The sequence below is a fragment of the Passer domesticus genome, chromosome 4, assembly GCF_036417665.1.
Source record: "Passer domesticus isolate bPasDom1 chromosome 4, bPasDom1.hap1, whole genome shotgun sequence".
Taxonomy (NCBI): Eukaryota; Metazoa; Chordata; class Aves; order Passeriformes; family Passeridae; genus Passer; species Passer domesticus.
The window spans coordinates 43,844,274-43,861,992 of NC_087477.1; the positions used below are offsets into that span (position 1 = coordinate 43,844,274).

Genomic DNA, 17,719 nt, shown 5'->3' on the forward strand with positions numbered 1-17,719 from the left:
CCACCCTTCAGCAGCTCCTCTCCTGAGTGAGACCAGTCTTTTGTCTCTCAAACCAGAGTCCACGCAGCCCGCCCTTTAGTCACTGTATGCAAAATAAAGACATTTTGCCTTAAGATAATGCCAGTCTTTTTACTCTATCAGCTGCTGAAGTGCAGGACTCTGGCTGATGCCAGAGTGGCTGGAACAGCTCAGGTAAATTGTCCTGTGGACTGCCACCCTTGCTTTTTCAGCGAAGCCCTATGCAGCTCCTTATCACTCCTGTAAATTCAGGGGCTCCTAGTCTGCTCTGTGACTTCCAGAGTCCGTGTTCTGTATGCCTGTGGTCCTGGCAGATGTTGCTCCGTTCTGAGGAGAAGGCAATCATTGGCAATAAGGGGGGATGCTGTTCCTGGTGGGTTGTCTGCATTGCTATGCATTTCCATCTTCAGAGAGGAAAACTGCTCAGGCTGACTTCTGTGACACATTTGGGCTGCTGTGTTGTAGATTTTGGGGTAGATAATGAAAGAATAAATATGGAGCACTGTGAAAATCTTGGACTGAAGGAGTTTTAAGGTATTGCATGGACATTTGCACTCGTGTCAATATAGTATGAAAAAATAATGTTACGACGTTAGTTTGTGTATGATTTCTGTACATGTAATAATTGTAGTTGATTGTAGTACATGTGATGACTATTTAATAAACATATACATATTATAGTTGCATGGATTGAATTTCACCTTAATTTATTGATATTGTAAACTTTTGCTCAGTCATCTGAAAGCTAATTTAAAATAAAGCCTCAGACATTATTTCTGTCTCTGTGGAGACACTGAATCCAATGTGTCTATATGACATGAGGGAATATTTCAAGCTAATGTGACTTCTGCAAGCCATTTAATGAGTCAGGTAGAGACACTGTTCTTTGTATCCCTATCAGCTTAAAAATTAGAAAGTAAAAGTGTGTCATTTTGGTAATAGACACTCTTATTTTCATTTTTAAGTTAATTTTTTAGCCCTTAAATGACAGTGGTTGAAAATTAATGTGAATATGGTGTTTTTGAGCTGAGCATGGCTTCTTTCTTTGTTAGCTTTGTGGAATTGCACCAGGCAATGAATATTTCTGTTTATGCAAGGAGTTTCTTCTGTTAATGCTTTTTGTTGTTGCTGTTGTTTTGTTATTTCCTTTTGTCCCTGTTTTTTTTTCTCTTGCATGTCTGGAGATTTTGGATTGTTGATTTTAGGTGGTAACAATAGTTAGAAGGGGAATTTAATGTTCACAATGATAGAATGTTTCCTTATAAAAGTAATTAAAATAAGATTTCTAGAAAAGTAAAGGTTAAAATAGTCTGTTTAAAATACTAAGAAATATGTAGTTAGTGTGGTTACTTTTACAGGTTTTTTAGTTTTTTCTCTTTATGTTACCATCAATTGGAAGTTTTTCTCAAACCAGTATAGAAAGAAAACCATGAAGGCCACTTAAAACAGAGCCAGTCGTATAAGCAGCTCTCGAAGTGTGTGACGAAGCAGTTGTTTCGCTGGAGTGAGGGTTACATGGTTGCATAAAGGTAGAGATCGTCCTTAACTGCTTCTAATCTGTTTTCTTAAGAAACTCAAAAATTCAGTGGAGGAGGAGGAAGGCAGGCAGTAAATGAAGTCACTTCTTCAGCTGCTTGTGTAGTCCATCACCTCTCTCATTATCTCATTGTAATGGTTCATCTAAAAAATCAAAGACCAGATTAGGGATTAACTGGTTTCCAGAAGGGTCCACCATTCCCCAGTCTGACCTAGGGAGAATGAATGCTATTCTTTTCTTAATCCTCCCCCTTTTCCTCGTGTCAGTCAAGGAACTAAAGGCTAACCAAGAACTTAGACAAGGCTTCTTTAAGTTTACATCTTTACCCTGGTTATTTGACAGTATTTGCTTAATTAACTGTTATCACTCAAATCTGGAAGCATGTTTGGATTTCAAGATCCTCTGCAGTTGAAAAATTAGATTTTATTGGTGCAGTGTTAACCTTTATAGCCACTGCTTCAAATTGGTTAGATTCTCCTTAGGTGTCAAATATGAAATACTACTGCAACTCAGGCTTGAAAACGTCTGTCTTAGTCTCTTAACTGTCATGTTGGTGATGTGACAAATAAAATATTAGGATGTCACTGTTATGAGATTGCTTTGAAGCTTGAAAAATTTTCTCCACAGAAAATGGAAAGATGACATGAGAAGTTTGCTATCGCAGTTGATATTCAGACTGTGGAGAGACAATATTTTGTACTTCAGACTGCAACCAACATTTTTCTTGCATACAATCTTTTCAGATTTATTGAAGTGAAACTAATTTCTCTTATTGCCCAAGAAGCAAAATACAACATGCACCCAAGAGTGGCATTTCTGAGGTGTATTTCATCCTTGATTACATGCCCTGAGAAGATGTTAGCCTCATGATTGACTGTAGTACAAATTCTATTGGATATTCATCTTGTATTTGGGTTTTTGGTGGTGGTGGTTAGTAAGGAATCCCCTATGCCCAAAGGAGCTCATGGGGGTTTCCCCTTTAATCTTAGACAGATGCAAGGCTATTGCTTAGTAACCAAGGGTTCCTGTGCAGACAGGCTTGGTTTTTCTCACACAGAAGGGGGTACAAAAGCGCTCAGAGCAGTTGGGTCATGAGGTTTAATGTTTCAGCAAGAGGACCCTGAATACTTGACATCATACATGCTGCTACTAAACCTAAAAAACTATTTGTGATGAATAAACACAAGGAGCCCTCAAGGTTTTGTTAGTTTTCTGGTTTGGTTTGTTTTTTGGTTGTTGTTTGTTTGTTTGTGGGTTTGGGGTGGGGGAGTTGTTTGGTTTAGTTTTTGTTTTGTCATGCAGAAAGGCTACATTTGTCTTCTTTGCTATCTTTTGCATGATCATAGAAATTTCAGAAAGCTGTTTGAAAACATGCATTTTTTTCTTCTAAAGGTATTTTTAAAGGTGTCCTAAATTAACAAACTTTCTTATTACTTTGTGGATTGTTGCATTCAATGCTGAGCTTCTTTCTTGCAATGGTTTGGGTTTTTTGATGGGAAATTAGAAGTAGTTGCTTTCCAGGCACCAAGAACTTCAGTTATCAAAAAAAAAAAAAAAAAAAAGGCAAAGAAACAGCGCGTGTAAATAGTGATCATCTTTGGCAAATCTTTTAGCCTTTAGTAGTATTTGTAAAGTGTTTTCTGAGTCCAAAGTTACAATTAATTCAGTGTGATTATTTGTTTTAAATAGCATCAACTCTTCTTGATAATAGAGCTTCAAGACTTTTCCAGTTTTGTTTAATTGCTTTAAGACAGCAGAATAACTTATCTTTGATTAATCAGATGTTTTGCAATAGGTGGAAGTTTCTTGTCTATGTTAGCATTGTGTGACTAAATTGAATTCTGCATTAATTTTGCTAACGTGCTTTTGAGAGAGTTTAATCTGGACAGGTAGGAGGGGCACTTGTTAGTGATGGGAAGGTTGGAAAATTGACTGTGAATCAGTCCCACTGTCACTGGAATTGTCACTGCTGGAGACTTCAGATACTGACAGATTGGTGTCATAAGCTGTGTGTCTACTGACTCATCACCACTAATTTTTCCACCAGTCACTTTTGATGAAGGCTATTTTGAAAGAGTAGTTACAGCAGCTGTTTCAAATGTGTCACAGGGAATGTGCATGTTAAACACAGTAAGACTGCTCATAAAAATACTGCTATCTGTGCAATGTTTTGGGATTTGTTTCTATGCCAGTAACATCTTTCCTTATCCTGGTTAAAAAATGAGCAGCATTTTTTCTTGCCAAATCAAAACTAAAAAAATCTACTAAAATCCAAAATGAACAACAACAACTAAAAAAAAAATCCCAACCCAAAACCATAAAGTGAGAATAATTCAAATTTTACATAGATGCTGTTATCATGCTTTTTTATATTAACAAGGCCCAGCTACAAGGCTGTGTTGTGCTGTAGGACAGAAGCATTTAAGACTCTCACTGATCCATCTCCAGCCATATGCTGCTGTTCATGAGGTGGCTGTGTATAGTGGCATTAAAGTAACAGATGTCAGCCACAGATAGGGAGGCAGGAATAGGGGAGATGATTCTACAAAATTACCAATGCAATTTCCCTTACCTTCCCTGTGCTCAGAGAGTGACCTAGTTTTGTGGGTTGTCTTTTTCACCAGTCTGAGATAGATTGATGAAACAAGCTTTAGTAGGTGTGTTTGTGCTGTGTAGTATTTTTAAAGTAGATGTGAAAGCATCGTGTGCTCCCAGAGTGTCAGAAACAAACCATCCCTTTAAGGCCTGTGAAACTGGATTTCTCAAGCTATGGCTTAAAACTTGCTCATTAGAAGCTTGCATTTCTTCAAAAATTGTCATAGCTAAGCCTTGGCAGCTGCCATGGTATTAAATCAGGTTCTGAGAAAAAGCAGCCGTATCAGCCATGACAGACAAATGTTTGTGGGATTTATTAAAGTGTTCAGTCTTCAAACTCGATCATTAAAATATATTTACCTTTAGGTGCTGTACTAATGACCTCAAGCTATATCTGGACTACATTTTCATTCATTTAAAAACAATTTAGGGGAGGTGAAGTTTGACAGATACTCTGGGTAGTCCATCTGTGGTGTTTAAGCAATGACTTTGCGTTTTTTCTGCATCTGTAAATTCTTAGGCAGTTTATCAGCAAACAAAAGCCATATTTAACCATGCTCAACTGGAATTGTACAAGAAAAATACAATTCTAGGTGACTGAGAGATAGCAAAATTCCTGTAGCATTTTGATGCTGTTCTTATTTCCCCAAACTGTCTGTTTAAAATTACATTGCTTTCCTAAGTGTCTGGAAATGTAAATTTGGGGTGAGCACAGAAATTGTCAAATGAAAACTGATTACTGAAAAAAATTATATTCACCTAATAGTCCAAGACATTGTTGCTTGAAATGTAATAGCCTTCAATCCCCCCAAGACCCACAGATTAAGTAATGTCTGTTGAATCCTTTGTTTGTGTGAATGATTGAAACAAATGTTAAAAGTCTTATTTAAACACCATGGGTTTGGATTGATAAATTGTTAATTGTTTCTAAAAGATATATAAAGAAAATAGCAATATAAAATATTGAATTAATTTGGGTCATCTGCTAGATGATAGAATTCATCTCTGTACATTTAACCAGAAAACTGCAGCAGTAAAGAACATATTTGAATGTTTTTTAATTGTTTATGCACTAATTAGGCTACAGAAAGTGAGGCTGGTGATATGGATCTCAGTGGATTACCAGAGACAGCAGTGGATTCTGAGGATGATGATGATGAAGAAGACATTGAAAGGGCATCAGATCCTTTGATGAGTAGGGATATTGTAAGAGACTGCTTGGAGAAAGACCCAATAGACAGGACAGATGATGACATTGGTAAGTATTGCAATGTAGTAAAGTATTGTCAAACATGTTCTTCTTCATCTCCAAAAACTTAATTTTTGAGCTTGCTGTTTTATTTTAATCATTAGCCTTTGTAGTTGGTAAGTTTACTGTTTTTTATTATTGTTTTTTATATAATTATATATATAATGTGAACAAGTAAGGAAAACACATATAATATGGGTGAAAGCTATTACTTGCTGGCCCTTTTGATCTCAAGCTTCAGCTTCTAATGGATATCAGAACAGGTTTATGAAGGAGATGTCATTGAAATCTGGAAAACAGACAGAACCTTGGCAAAGGTGATATTAATGTCAGCACTGCTTCTCACAGTATATTTTTAATTGTCAGTTGTGATATTGTGACTTGACATTTGCTGCAAACATTGCAGCCTTTAAAACCATAACATAAATGTGCATCTAATCAAACTAATTTGCTATGTTAACATACAAGTAAACACATTGAAAGCAAAGCAGAACTAGAATCCAAATTTTAATCTAATCTGTTTCACTGGGGGAGATATTTTTCTTTTATTGAAGTATGACTAAATGATGATTAAGGTTGATTATCAGATGATTAAGGGACTAGAGCATCTCTTATACACGGAAGGTCTAAGAGAGCTTGGGGCTGTTCAGCCTGATGGAGGCTCAGGTGATCTCATTAATGTATAGAAATACCCTGAGTTGAGGGTGAAAAGATGATGGAGCCAGAGTCTTAGTAGTGCCCAGTGAGAGGACAAAGGGCACAAACTAAAACACAGGGGGCTCCATCAGAGGACTAGGAAATGCTTTTTTTTCTGCTGTGACTGAGCACTGGGACAGTGAAGATATTCAGAAGATGTTTGGATGTGTTCCTGGGAAACTGGTGGTAGGTGGCTCTGCTTGAGCAGGCAGGTTTGACCAAATGACTTCTGGAAGTCCCTTTTAACCACAATCTTTCTGTGATTCAGAGTAAATAAAAAATAAGGGGAAAGATGGGGTCCTATTGAACTCTGTCAGTAGACATTTTAGATCAATCTGGATACAAAAATGTTTTTAGGGCATAGAATCACTTTGCAGGACTGCTAAAATTAAGTTCTGTAGTCATGAACAGCATAAAAAATGAAAATACAGGAAGCTCACTGTTGAGTACTAGTGCAACTCAAGTGCTTGTAGAAGACAGAGCATCAGTAGTCACATTTAAGACAGTAATCCTGTCTGGTCTATCTGAGAGGAACTTTGTGAAACCACCAGACAATGATCAAGTACAATTTACTGTTAAGCCTAGACTAGGAGGTGTTGGCTTTACCAAACAACTTGCTCAGTTTTGTGAAATTTGTCTTGCTGTGTTTTATATTGTTCTAGTCACAATGAAATTATTGCCCTGACTGGAGTATTAAAAATATCATTGGTTGTATTCAGAGCTCTTGGTTACATTACAATCCTTCCATTATGCTGAATTTTACTTTGCAGTGTTTCTATTGATGATATGACCAGCCAGTCTGTGTCTACAAAATACCCAGTAATTAAAACAGGCCACTGTACATGATTTATTAGTATACAGAAACGATTGTGCAGCAGTTTAGCTTAAGCAGCCTCAGGCATCTTGCTGAAGAACTGTCTTTACTGTGCTTTGTTGTTTTGACATGCACGACTGAGTGGGCTTTTTCTCCTTCAGAACAACTACTGGAATTCATGCATCAATTGCCTGCTTTTGCCAACATGACAATGTCAGTGAGGAGAGAACTCTGTGCTGTAATGGTGTTTGCAGTTGTGGAGAGAGCAGGAACTATTGTACTAAACGATGGGGAAGAGGTCAGTAGAAGTTGCTTTTGACTCTCCTATTATACCAAACATCCCAGATTCCACACAGTTAAGGTCCTCTTTGTTACTTAAAAAAAAAAAAAGAGAGAGAGAAAAAAAAAAACCAACATTCAGGTAAATCAGGACTCTTTTTGTTCTGGGTTTTCTGAAAGCTTTTGTTTAAGCACTCACAAATTTCTTAAGCAGTAAAACCAGAAAATATTCTCTGTACTGTACAAAATGCTTCCTGCCTATTTGAACTCATCTGGGGACTTTATTTCAGTATTCAAGTGCTGTTTTAAAACTTCCTCTATTTTTTTTTTTCCACAGTCTTAAATTACCTCTTAATACTAAAGATGAACTTAAGATCCCAGTTTTCTTGAGCTGGAAATAGCTGTACTTTTAAGGAAAATGAGCTTGTAAAAATTTTAATAGGTACTAGAAAATAACTTTAGCTTTAGAACAATTGTGAGAGTTGTATTTATATAGTATGATATTAAAATGTTAAGTGATTTGGTCTTCATGTATTCTGCAATATTTGATTTCTAGCTGGATTCCTGGTCAGTCATTTTGAACGGCTCTGTGGAGGTGACATACCCTGATGGAAGAACAGAGATATTGTGCATGGGAAACAGTTTTGGTGTTTCTCCCACCATGGAAAAGGAGTATATGAAAGGAGTGATGAGAACCAAAGTGGATGACTGCCAGGTAGTGTGTCTGTGGTACATGCAAATTCACACCCACATAGGTGTAATGCAACTCAATAATGAGACCCAGTTTTATTTTAAACTGAATATATGTAAAATATCTGGTGGGTAACCCTGGACAATAGTTGGGCAATATGGCTCCTCCATACCCAGAGTCTGGGAAATGGAGTTATCTTTAACTGGGTAAAGCATCATTTTGCTTGAAGATGTTTCTCTACATGCTTTTTTCAGAAGGTGAGGGCCACGAGCCATACATCCATTGCTTCCAATGTTCCTTAGTAGGATCTCAAGGTCCATCAGCCATAACAGGCTCCTTCCCTTCTGCAGCTAACAGCCATTCTTCCTTACTCAACTCAGCTATTGAATATCAGAGTAATACAAACTTTATCTCGTGTGGAGATAAAGTGGTTTGAGTGAAAGATCTAATTTTGGCTAATCTGACCTTTCAAGGGAAAAGCTTTGATGTTTGCTGTAATACAAGCAGTCAGATGTAAAGAATGCTTTTCATGGCATAAAACTACTGGCTGAATCTGATTATGTGGTTGCTATTTGCTTATTCCCATCCAGAAAATTATAGCAGAGCTATGGGTGAATTAAGCATTTTGCTTGATCCTGATGGCTAATTAGCTTCCAGTAGATCACCTTTGAAAGGAGTGAAAATATGTGTTGATAGAGTCACCTGGTTTAGCTTGCCCATCTAACTCCCAAAATACGCATAAATGCTTTCTTGTTAGGGTAATGTTTTCAACAAATACAAACTGTGGGACTTCTGTTTCAGCTACTACAAGCTGCTGGAAAAATGAAATTGTGTGTAAATGAATTTAAAGAGAAAATACTGTCTCTAATTCTTGGGTCCTTGTCCTAAGTATGTATGTGAGGATTTAACAACTTTTCAACCATAAGAAGCACTGTTCCTCTCAGTTAAATACCCCAAATTCATATAATAAGGCAGTTTAATCTTCCTCCCCAAAAGAGACAAGTGCATAATAATTTGTGTACAATGTAGTCTTTTTCCAATTTGTTATGGTTGGTCTTAATTATATTTGCATGATGTAGGTATTAGGAACATTCTAAAGATATTTATTCTTGGCTGAACTGATGATTGTAGAAAATAATTTTGCTGCTGTATGCTTTAAGCCAAGAAGTAATTTCTTTCTTCGTGCCTGCACTAATTAATTGAATAAATGTTATTTTTCTTACTAATTGACTTCAATAAAATAGCTATTAAAAAAGAAGATTATTTACCAAAACAAGAGGCACAAAAATTAAAAGCTGGGTTTTCACTTAACTCTTCTAAACATCGCAAAAGAGATGGGCTTCATCTCCAGCAGTGGGGAGGTCAAAGCAGCTGAATGAAAATGGCTGGGAATACTAAATCATATTGCTCTGATGGATCTTGGTCTCCTCTAACTGCAGGATTGTAGTGGCAGCACTGTGCCTGTCTGTTCATCTGCTTGGTACAGCTGAACTGTTGGAAAGACAAAAACTGTTGGAAAGGCTCGCTGCAGGTTGAGGAGCTGCTTTATCTTGTCTGTTGATTGAGTACTTGCACCTTAAGTCTAAATGCTCTTCTGAAGATGTAACCTTTTAACATTGGTGCGCGATGTTTCTTTCCAGTTTGTTTGCATAGCCCAGCAAGACTATTGCCGCATCCTCAACCAAGTGGAAAAGAACATGCAGAAGGTAGAAGAGGAAGGGGAGATTGTGATGGTGAAGGAGCACAGGGAGCTTGACCGCACTGGAACGAGAAAAGGCCACATAGTCATCAAGGTAAAAGAAAAAGAGAGTCTCTTGAAAAAGTCCGTGTTCTGTAAACCTCTTAACTTGGCAAGTTAGGTCCAGGATCAGTTGCGATATATATTGTAGAAGTAAATATTTGAAAATGGACTGTTAATATTTCTAGATTTTTAAAAATAATTATGGATGTTGATAGGTGATTTCTGAAGAGATTAATTACATAATTTAAATTTTTTTGCATTTCTTAGCACAGTGGTCAGGCTGTTATGTTTGCTTAGCACATTACTTAGTGGATGGCAGTATTTCTAGCGTGATGAGTCTTCAGTATGTTACAAGAAAACAAATTTGCATGTGTTGAAAATGTGTTGATAACTATGATTTTTAAAATTTTTTGCTTTCAATAGGGAACAGCTGAAAGGTTAACAATGCATTTGGTGGAAGAGCACTCTGTGGTAGACCCAACATTTATAGAAGACTTCCTGTTGACGTATAGGACCTTTCTTTCCAGCCCAATGGAAGTGGGCAAGAAGTTGTTGGAGTGGTTCAATGACCCCAGCCTCAGGGATAAGGTGAAAATCTCCTGAATCATGTATTGTTACCATTTGCATTAAAATATAAGCAATAAGAATAAAATATGCTTTAGAGAGAATGACTAAATTGAATAAGATTAATTAGATATTAATTACTATAATTAATAGTAATACAAATAACTGGTGACATATTTTAATGGCTGAATATATGGTAAAAATTAAGAACATTTTTTTCCTCATTTTATTTAAATATTACTGTTTTCATGCAGTGTAAATTTCCCATACTTTACCTTGCTGTGTTTTTACAACTTAGTTGCTTGCAGGTATACAGGAAGCTTTTTTTCTAATTGTGAGTATTTTTATTTAATGTAATTCAGTAGAATTTTATTTATTATCGCAGTCCCTGCATGTCTCCAAGTTTGAGCATATAATAAGTTTTGTGTTTTCTGTACATATTGCTAGTTAATTCAGTGTGGCAAACGTGATTTTTTAAAAAGGGAGAATAGAACATTCATGCATTGTTAAGAATCTGTTGTGCTTTATGTAGCATTAAAAAAAAGTCACCAAGCCCAACCCAAACACAAGAAAGCAATCAGATATCTTCTCTAAATAGAATTTCCATGATGGAAGAATAAGGTACATACAGTTTTGGCACACTGGCCATTGAGGCTTTGTCATCCTTCAAACTGTATTTCCTTATTTCCTCTTGTATGCAACTCCTTCTTATGTTAAACAATTCTAAAAATTTCCAGATATTTGTAAATTTGAAACCATGGGAATTATATTAGTACAGTGAAAGGGAAATTTTATTTAAATCTGGGTATTTCTTCCAGAAATGTTAGTATAGCTGAGCCTTGAAGGAAGGGTCTTATATGTAACAGAGGGTAGGCTTTGCAGCTAATACTGTTCAGAGCTATGATACTGGAGTTCACCTTTAAAGTTATGTTGCTCGTCCTACAATGGCCAATCTCCTCATGAGATTGAGGCACAGTTGTTTATATCAGTCTGAACACAGAACAGCTCTTTGTTCTGCTGCCTCAATAACCAGCCTTTTCTGACCTCCAGCAGCACTGACAGCAAGGCAAGAGGCAGAGAACAGCTTGGGACAAGTGGAGATAAGCAAGTAGGGAATAAGGAATCTGGAAGATTTTGGCTGTTTTGTACTGGGTGCTGATAGGCAGTAAGGGGAGTGAAAGGAGTGGGTAAAACTTCCTGGGGATGATCACTACTCAGAAGCATTCAGAGTGGGACGCTGGACATCCAGCCTTAGCAATGACTTTGCCCTGCACCCAGTTACTTGATTTTACATCTTTAATCCTCTTTTAATGCTGTTCCTGATTTTTGACACGAGTAATGGCATTCCTCTGGAAGTCAGCATTCAACTCCTCCCAGCTCAGTGTCCTCTGGGTGTAGATGAGTTAAGTCCCAACTTTAAAAGCAGCATTGACAGTGAAGCTGTCACTGCAGTCGTTTAAAATGCATTGCGTGGTACAGCTTGCAACTTCCCAGACAATTTTAATAATCTGCAATTACCCTAAATTTAACCAGACATCATCTGGATCTTCCAGTGTCATCCACAGTAATGAAAAATATCAAAACTGTTTAACAGGAATGAAGTTCATCTTCAATTTCAAAGGTGCAGAAATCTCAAGTATTTTCCTGTGGCTGTGAGTTGCAGCACGTAGAGCTGGCTGGTTGCCTTCAGTTAGGATCTGAACTTGAGGAATTCTGAAGTGCTTGGTTAGTTTGGTCATTAATTTCAGCAGTTCTTCTGAATTAATTTCCTTTCTGGGGTAAAAGGAAAACTACTTAGAAATTTTTTAGAGTGGCAGGGATTGGTTTTGCATGCCTGGTGTCAGACCTTTAGCATGTGGAGCTGCAGATGTTTGGATTTTGTGCAGACACGAAGAATGGGTGGGGGTTAGCACTAATTAAAATTAGTATGAGACTTTTAAATTGTATGAGACTTTGTTTTTAAGCGTTTGGTTTTGAAATGTTTAGAGATTTATCCCTACTGATTTGCTTTCCCAGCATAAAAGAAGAAATGCAGCTGTATTTTTAGAGGTAGCATTGAGTGGCACAACTGTTTTGGATTCAGCAACTTTTTAAAAATAGCAAGAATCAATACTAATTCAAGACACCAAAACACTTTTGTATTGTCAGGACAACTGCTGCTGATATTCCAGGTCAAATCACATACTAAAAGAGAGAACATTATAGTAAAAGCATATAGTTTTAAAAAATGCAGCCCTTATTTTGTGGCTTTACCTTCATTAGTATTAATTAATGGTATTTCTTCAGATTTTTTCTTAAGAAACTTTGAAATACCAGCTAAGATTCTTCTCAGCTCTATCATCATAATTGCTTGGGGGGAGTAGGCGGTGGAGGGAAAAAAGGAGGAGTAAATGGAAAGATTGGCTCTAAGGAAAGGAATTGCTGGTTTTGCTGTTAAAACCTCTTTCCTACTTCTTGCAATATCTTGTTTTTCCTGCCTCTCTAAACATACAGGAGATCTTTTACAGAGATAAATGCCCAATAAAGTTAATGGTGGCACATCTAAAGACAGGAGATTCAAGAGCCAATATTAGGCTGTATTGTAAGCTTTGTGATCCTGTGCTTGGAGAGCTAAGCAGATTTGGAAATGTACATGAACAGGAAATTGTTATAAGTCAGAAATGGATCTACCTTGTTGTCTTCTACCTGTGTGCCTTCTACTATTCCTTACTTAATAAAATTTGATACAGCCAGTGTTTTCTGACTTGCAGCATTCATTATGAAATGCAGCATACAATTGCTTATACAAGTGAAAGCAATTTTGATACTTATTTTTTTCTCATGATATATAATTGCATATTAGTGAAGTTTGATTTGGATGTATGTGTGTGTATATATATAAAATATATATGTATATGTATTATTTAAGTTTCCAGTGAAAATTTACAGGGCCTTTAATGACCATATTTTTAAAGAACTTGGCATTAGTGTTGTTCTGAGTATTCCAGCAATACATTTATAATATTGATGAATTTTCAGGTTACACGGGTAGTATTGTTGTGGGTGAACAATCACTTCAATGATTTTGAAGGAGATCCTGCTATGACTCGATTTCTGGAAGAATTTGAGAACAATTTGGAGAGGGAGGTAAGAGTGAGGTTTTTTTTCTGACTACATGGGATAACAGAGAATAGCCAGGCTGTCGTTGTATATAACTTACTATGCTTTTCTCTTGTAGAAAATGGGTGGACATTTGAGGCTGTTAAATATTGCTTGTGCTGCTAAAGCTAAACGAAGATTGATAACATTAACAAAGCCATCTCGAGAAGCCCCTTTGCCTTTTATCTTGCTGGGAGGGTCAGAAAAGGGGTTTGGAATCTTTGTTGACAGTGTAGATTTTGGTAGCAAGGCTACAGAAGCAGGCTTGAAACGTGGAGACCAGGTATGTAATTTTAAAATGTTTCCCTCCATTACATTCCCACCCCCCCCCCCCCCGTTTTTTTTTTTGTTTCCTTTCTCTTCACTGCATGAAAATTTTTCAAACTTGTTTGAATTTTAGATATTGGAAGTGAATGGTCAAAACTTTGAAAACATTCAGTTGACAAAAGCCATGGAAATCCTTAGAAATAACACTCATCTGTCTATCACTGTGAAAACCAATTTATTTGGTAAGTTTGTCTGCATTGTTCATTCTAGTTTTGATAGAGATCTAAATTATTTTTTTAATAGTTTAAAATACTTTTGTTTGAAACTCTTTTGTCCTGGAAAGAATAGAAAAAGGAAACACAAAGGTCATAAAATACCTTGGTTCATAATTGCAAAGAAAAATTTATGAGTAAGGATTTACATGAAGTGACTTCCCTCTCACAAGTATATGTTTCTGGATTAAGAGGAACTATTGTGACCATGTAGCTCAAACTTTAAAAACCTACTTGTATATATAATGTTTAGTTCTTTCTCAGGAAAGAAGCTCTTCAGGCATTTCAGCTGATCAGTGGTCTTATTCTGTCTGCTGAATTTACTTGTAGTTTTTCAGCCCACTCTAACTGTAACAAGCTCGAGGCTATTACAACCTTTCCTGCCAGCTAGATGAAAAGATTCTTGCTACCCTCTGTATTTCTTTTCTACATATTTCCCTCTAACAAGTACTAAAGTAAACATGGAAGAGTCTTCAAGCAGCTCAGGACCTTAATTAGCATCATGAGTAATGAATAGATTGGGGCTTTGGTTTGATTTTTTTACCACTGGGTACTTAGATTATTTATACAATTTAGTGATGTGTTCTTTGAGTATCTCTTTCAGGATCAGGTTCTTCATCACAAGTAAGTAGGGCAGAATATTACCACAGCACATCACTGCACTAACTGAAGATTTAGTTTGCCTACGTTACCTCCAGAAGTCATTGGTCAAAAAGTCTTCAAAGTCATTGGTCAAATCTGTTTCCTTGGGACATTTTTTTTCTGCTTTGCAGTAAAGATTCTAATATTTCAGTTGTTTCTAATAATTAGAGACATTTCTTAATATATCTGGACATGCTTTTTTAGCTGGATATTCTTGTTTCTCTGTGTGTAAGTTCTGTAACTATCCTCACACGGGGTGTTTGAATCTCATGTGTTGCTTTACTCTGTTAAAGATTAAACCTGATTTCTTCCTTTCTTCAGAAGTGTTTTTCTAATTTATTCTATCTTGTGGCTCCAGAGGAAATACTAAAATCAGATTATGGTGCCATGCCAGAACAGTTACTTTCTGTGTTTTGCATGCAGAATTTCTTCTCCAAAAATCCCAAAATGAGAGTTTCCTTTTTTCAACAGCATCTTCTTATCTGTACCCAGTTTCTCTCTCCAGCCTCTAAGTCCTATTCAGCATTACAGTTTGGGTTTGGCTGGGTTTACTCTCCTCCACTTTTGTGTCTTACTTCAAGCTTTTGAAGTCTCTTGGTAATATGTTGTACCTCTAGATATGAGAGAATATTAAAGACAAAATTAATAAATAACAGTCAAACACAGCCCCTAATACTCATCCTTAGTTGTCCTTGTTTCTATGTTTTTCTACAGTTCCATAGTTTTAATTATCACTTTTCATTTATTATTATAAATCATCAGAGGATTTTTCCATTTTTGTATGGAAAGTTCCTCTAACACTCAGAATACATGACTTGCTCTCCAGTTCAGTTTTGTTTGATTTATTTAAATATATCAGCCTTTTTTTTTGAGGCTCAAAGTTGCAGTAGGACAACTAATTCACAAATTTATCAGATATTTCTTCCTCAGAGCTGACTCTTTGCTAGGGAGCTGAGGGAGAATGAGGGGTTTTTTGGTATTTCTGGCAGATGGATACAACAGCCCTGTAAGGTGTCTCAGTAGTCTCCTGCTTTATTTTCCTTATGACTTTGTTGCTGTTTCCCTTCTGATTTTTTTGATGCTGTTGCTAATAATTTCTTGTCCATCTGAAAGCTTTTGATGCTGCCTTTCTGTTTAAAACTTCCTTCTCATTTTTATTTTTCTATCTCACTTTTGTCTAATATGCCCTTCTGCTATTCTGCAGAAGTCTTTGTCCTTAGACTAAAAAGTCAAATTCCTTCTGTTGATGCCATCCGTGTAACCATGTGGGCACCTGTGTATTTCCCTTCTAGGCTGGGCCAATTAACTGGTTTTCTGATTCATACTATAGAAAATGAATGTAATTTTTAAAAGCAAAAATGTTTTTTAAATCTTATACCTAAATTAATTTAATGCTGGAATTGACAGAATATTATAGTCTTTTCTTTTAAATTATTAATATTGAACTGGTCTGGTGCACAGAGCTTTCTTTTACATTTTTATCCTTTTTCTTACCTCCCTTTTTCTGTCTTATGCAGTTTTTAAAGAACTCTTAACAAGGTTGTCGGAGGAAAAAAGAAATGGTGCTCCCCACCTGCCTAAGATTGGTGATATTAAAAAGGCGAGTCGTTACTCCATCCCTGACCTTGCTGTTGATGTGGAGCAGGTGATAGGATTAGAAAAAGTAAATAAGAAAAGTAAAGCCAACACAGTTGGGGGAAGAAATAAGTTAAAGAAGATACTTGACAAGACTCGAATCAGCATTCTGCCTCAGAAACCATACAAGTGAGTTTATTTCCTCCTAAATATTTCCTCTGCATTAATTTATAAGAATTCCTAATGAACTTATAATTTGTGATTATACTTTTTTATTTATTAATACAAATCCTATATCTGTCTGAAAAAAATACCAGAAAAAACCATTCTGAATATTTGAACAAGCATAGACTGCTAATATTGCAGCTTCTGACATCAGTTTAGATGTATTTTTTTTTCTTATAAAGTAATGACACGAATACTTCTTTATGTCATTTCCCTTTTTCTTTTAAGAGGACTGTTAACTGAAATTATTTAGGAATAATTCTTCAAGCAGGTTACTTGCAAATGGTTGGTATGGGCTATGATTTCAATGTCTCCACATTCCAGTGGTCTATAACAATTTTTATGTCCTGCTGTAAGGATAGTGAGGCTAAAATTTTACCTTGGGTTCTTTGATAGAATTGTATTTGGGTTTGTTTTTTTTTTTTAAATGAAAGCTAAATATGCTACCTTGAGAGCTTTTATTCGACGAACACATTTTAGGAATAGAGTTCTGAAAATTGCTGGCAAAAGTAGAAGAGTGAATTTTATATGAGATTATGGGAATCTGCTTCTTGACCAAGGCAAATGATATTGATGGGGGGGAAATGAATTGTAGAGAGTAGTTGTGTGATCTGTCTTTTCTCTTGCATTTTTCTTTCCTGTGTCCCACTAAGGAAGAATCTGTTCCATATAAATTTTGTTAAAATACACTTGTGCTGAAAATGCAGGGCTTTTTTTTTCCTGCTGTCACTTAAAAAAAAGTTTGCTTAACTGATGTTAGATATTGCCTACTAAATGAAAACTATTCTGAAAATTATATATAGAATTTTAGCAATAGAATTATTAAATTAATATAAACTATTATACACAAATAATGGATGTTTCTTGAATTGATGGCAGTACCTTTCAGTAGAGGAGAATCTGTAAATCCTCTTTTTGTGTTGTTTGTCTTCAGCATGTTTTCCTTTATTTAACTGGTCTTGCATGTTTGTTTTTCTGATGAGCTGTGCATACTTAGGTCTGTTTTAGGCACTATGGTTCATAGTACTTGCATAAAATTTTCATGTTGATTTTTCTTTTTTTTATCCTTTATTTTCTTTCATATTTACACTTTTTCTGTGCAGGGACCTCTTTGGGTAAGATTCAGAAAAACTTGACCCATTTTATTTTCTTTTTGATAGCGCTGCTTAATGTGTTATATATAGCAGTTTGTCTGCAAAGCCTGTTGACATTCACTTGTTTTTGTCTGCACAGTTTCTGTATAGAGATCTGTGGCTATAGAGTTTAGTGTTTGTGCTTTTCTTCCCCCTATTGTGTAACAGCATCAATCTCATTCTTCCTTTTAATTACTGGTGTTGCATATATTAAGGGACTCCACCTAGTTTCACGTTTTTTGCATATAAGAAAATCAAGAGGGGTGAGAAAGCTGATTTACTC

General features: G+C 36.1%; 1 protein-coding gene across 8 annotated transcripts in view; it reads left to right on the top strand.

Annotated features, from left to right (window-relative positions):
• Positions 1-17,719, top strand: part of RAPGEF2 (Rap guanine nucleotide exchange factor 2) — a 184,960-nt gene that overhangs the window by 142,146 nt on the left and 25,095 nt on the right. For all 8 annotated transcript variants that reach the window (XM_064417490.1, XM_064417492.1, XM_064417489.1 and 5 more), the window contains 9 exons: positions 5,231-5,408; positions 7,071-7,207; positions 7,745-7,903; positions 9,520-9,672; positions 10,044-10,208; positions 13,203-13,310; positions 13,402-13,605; positions 13,723-13,831; positions 16,021-16,267. In XM_064417490.1, the coding sequence (XP_064273560.1) occupies positions 5,231-5,408; positions 7,071-7,207; positions 7,745-7,903; positions 9,520-9,672; positions 10,044-10,208; positions 13,203-13,310; positions 13,402-13,605; positions 13,723-13,831; positions 16,021-16,267 (1,460 nt within the window). The remainder of the gene's footprint in view (positions 1-5,230; positions 5,409-7,070; positions 7,208-7,744; positions 7,904-9,519; positions 9,673-10,043; positions 10,209-13,202; positions 13,311-13,401; positions 13,606-13,722; positions 13,832-16,020; positions 16,268-17,719) is intronic.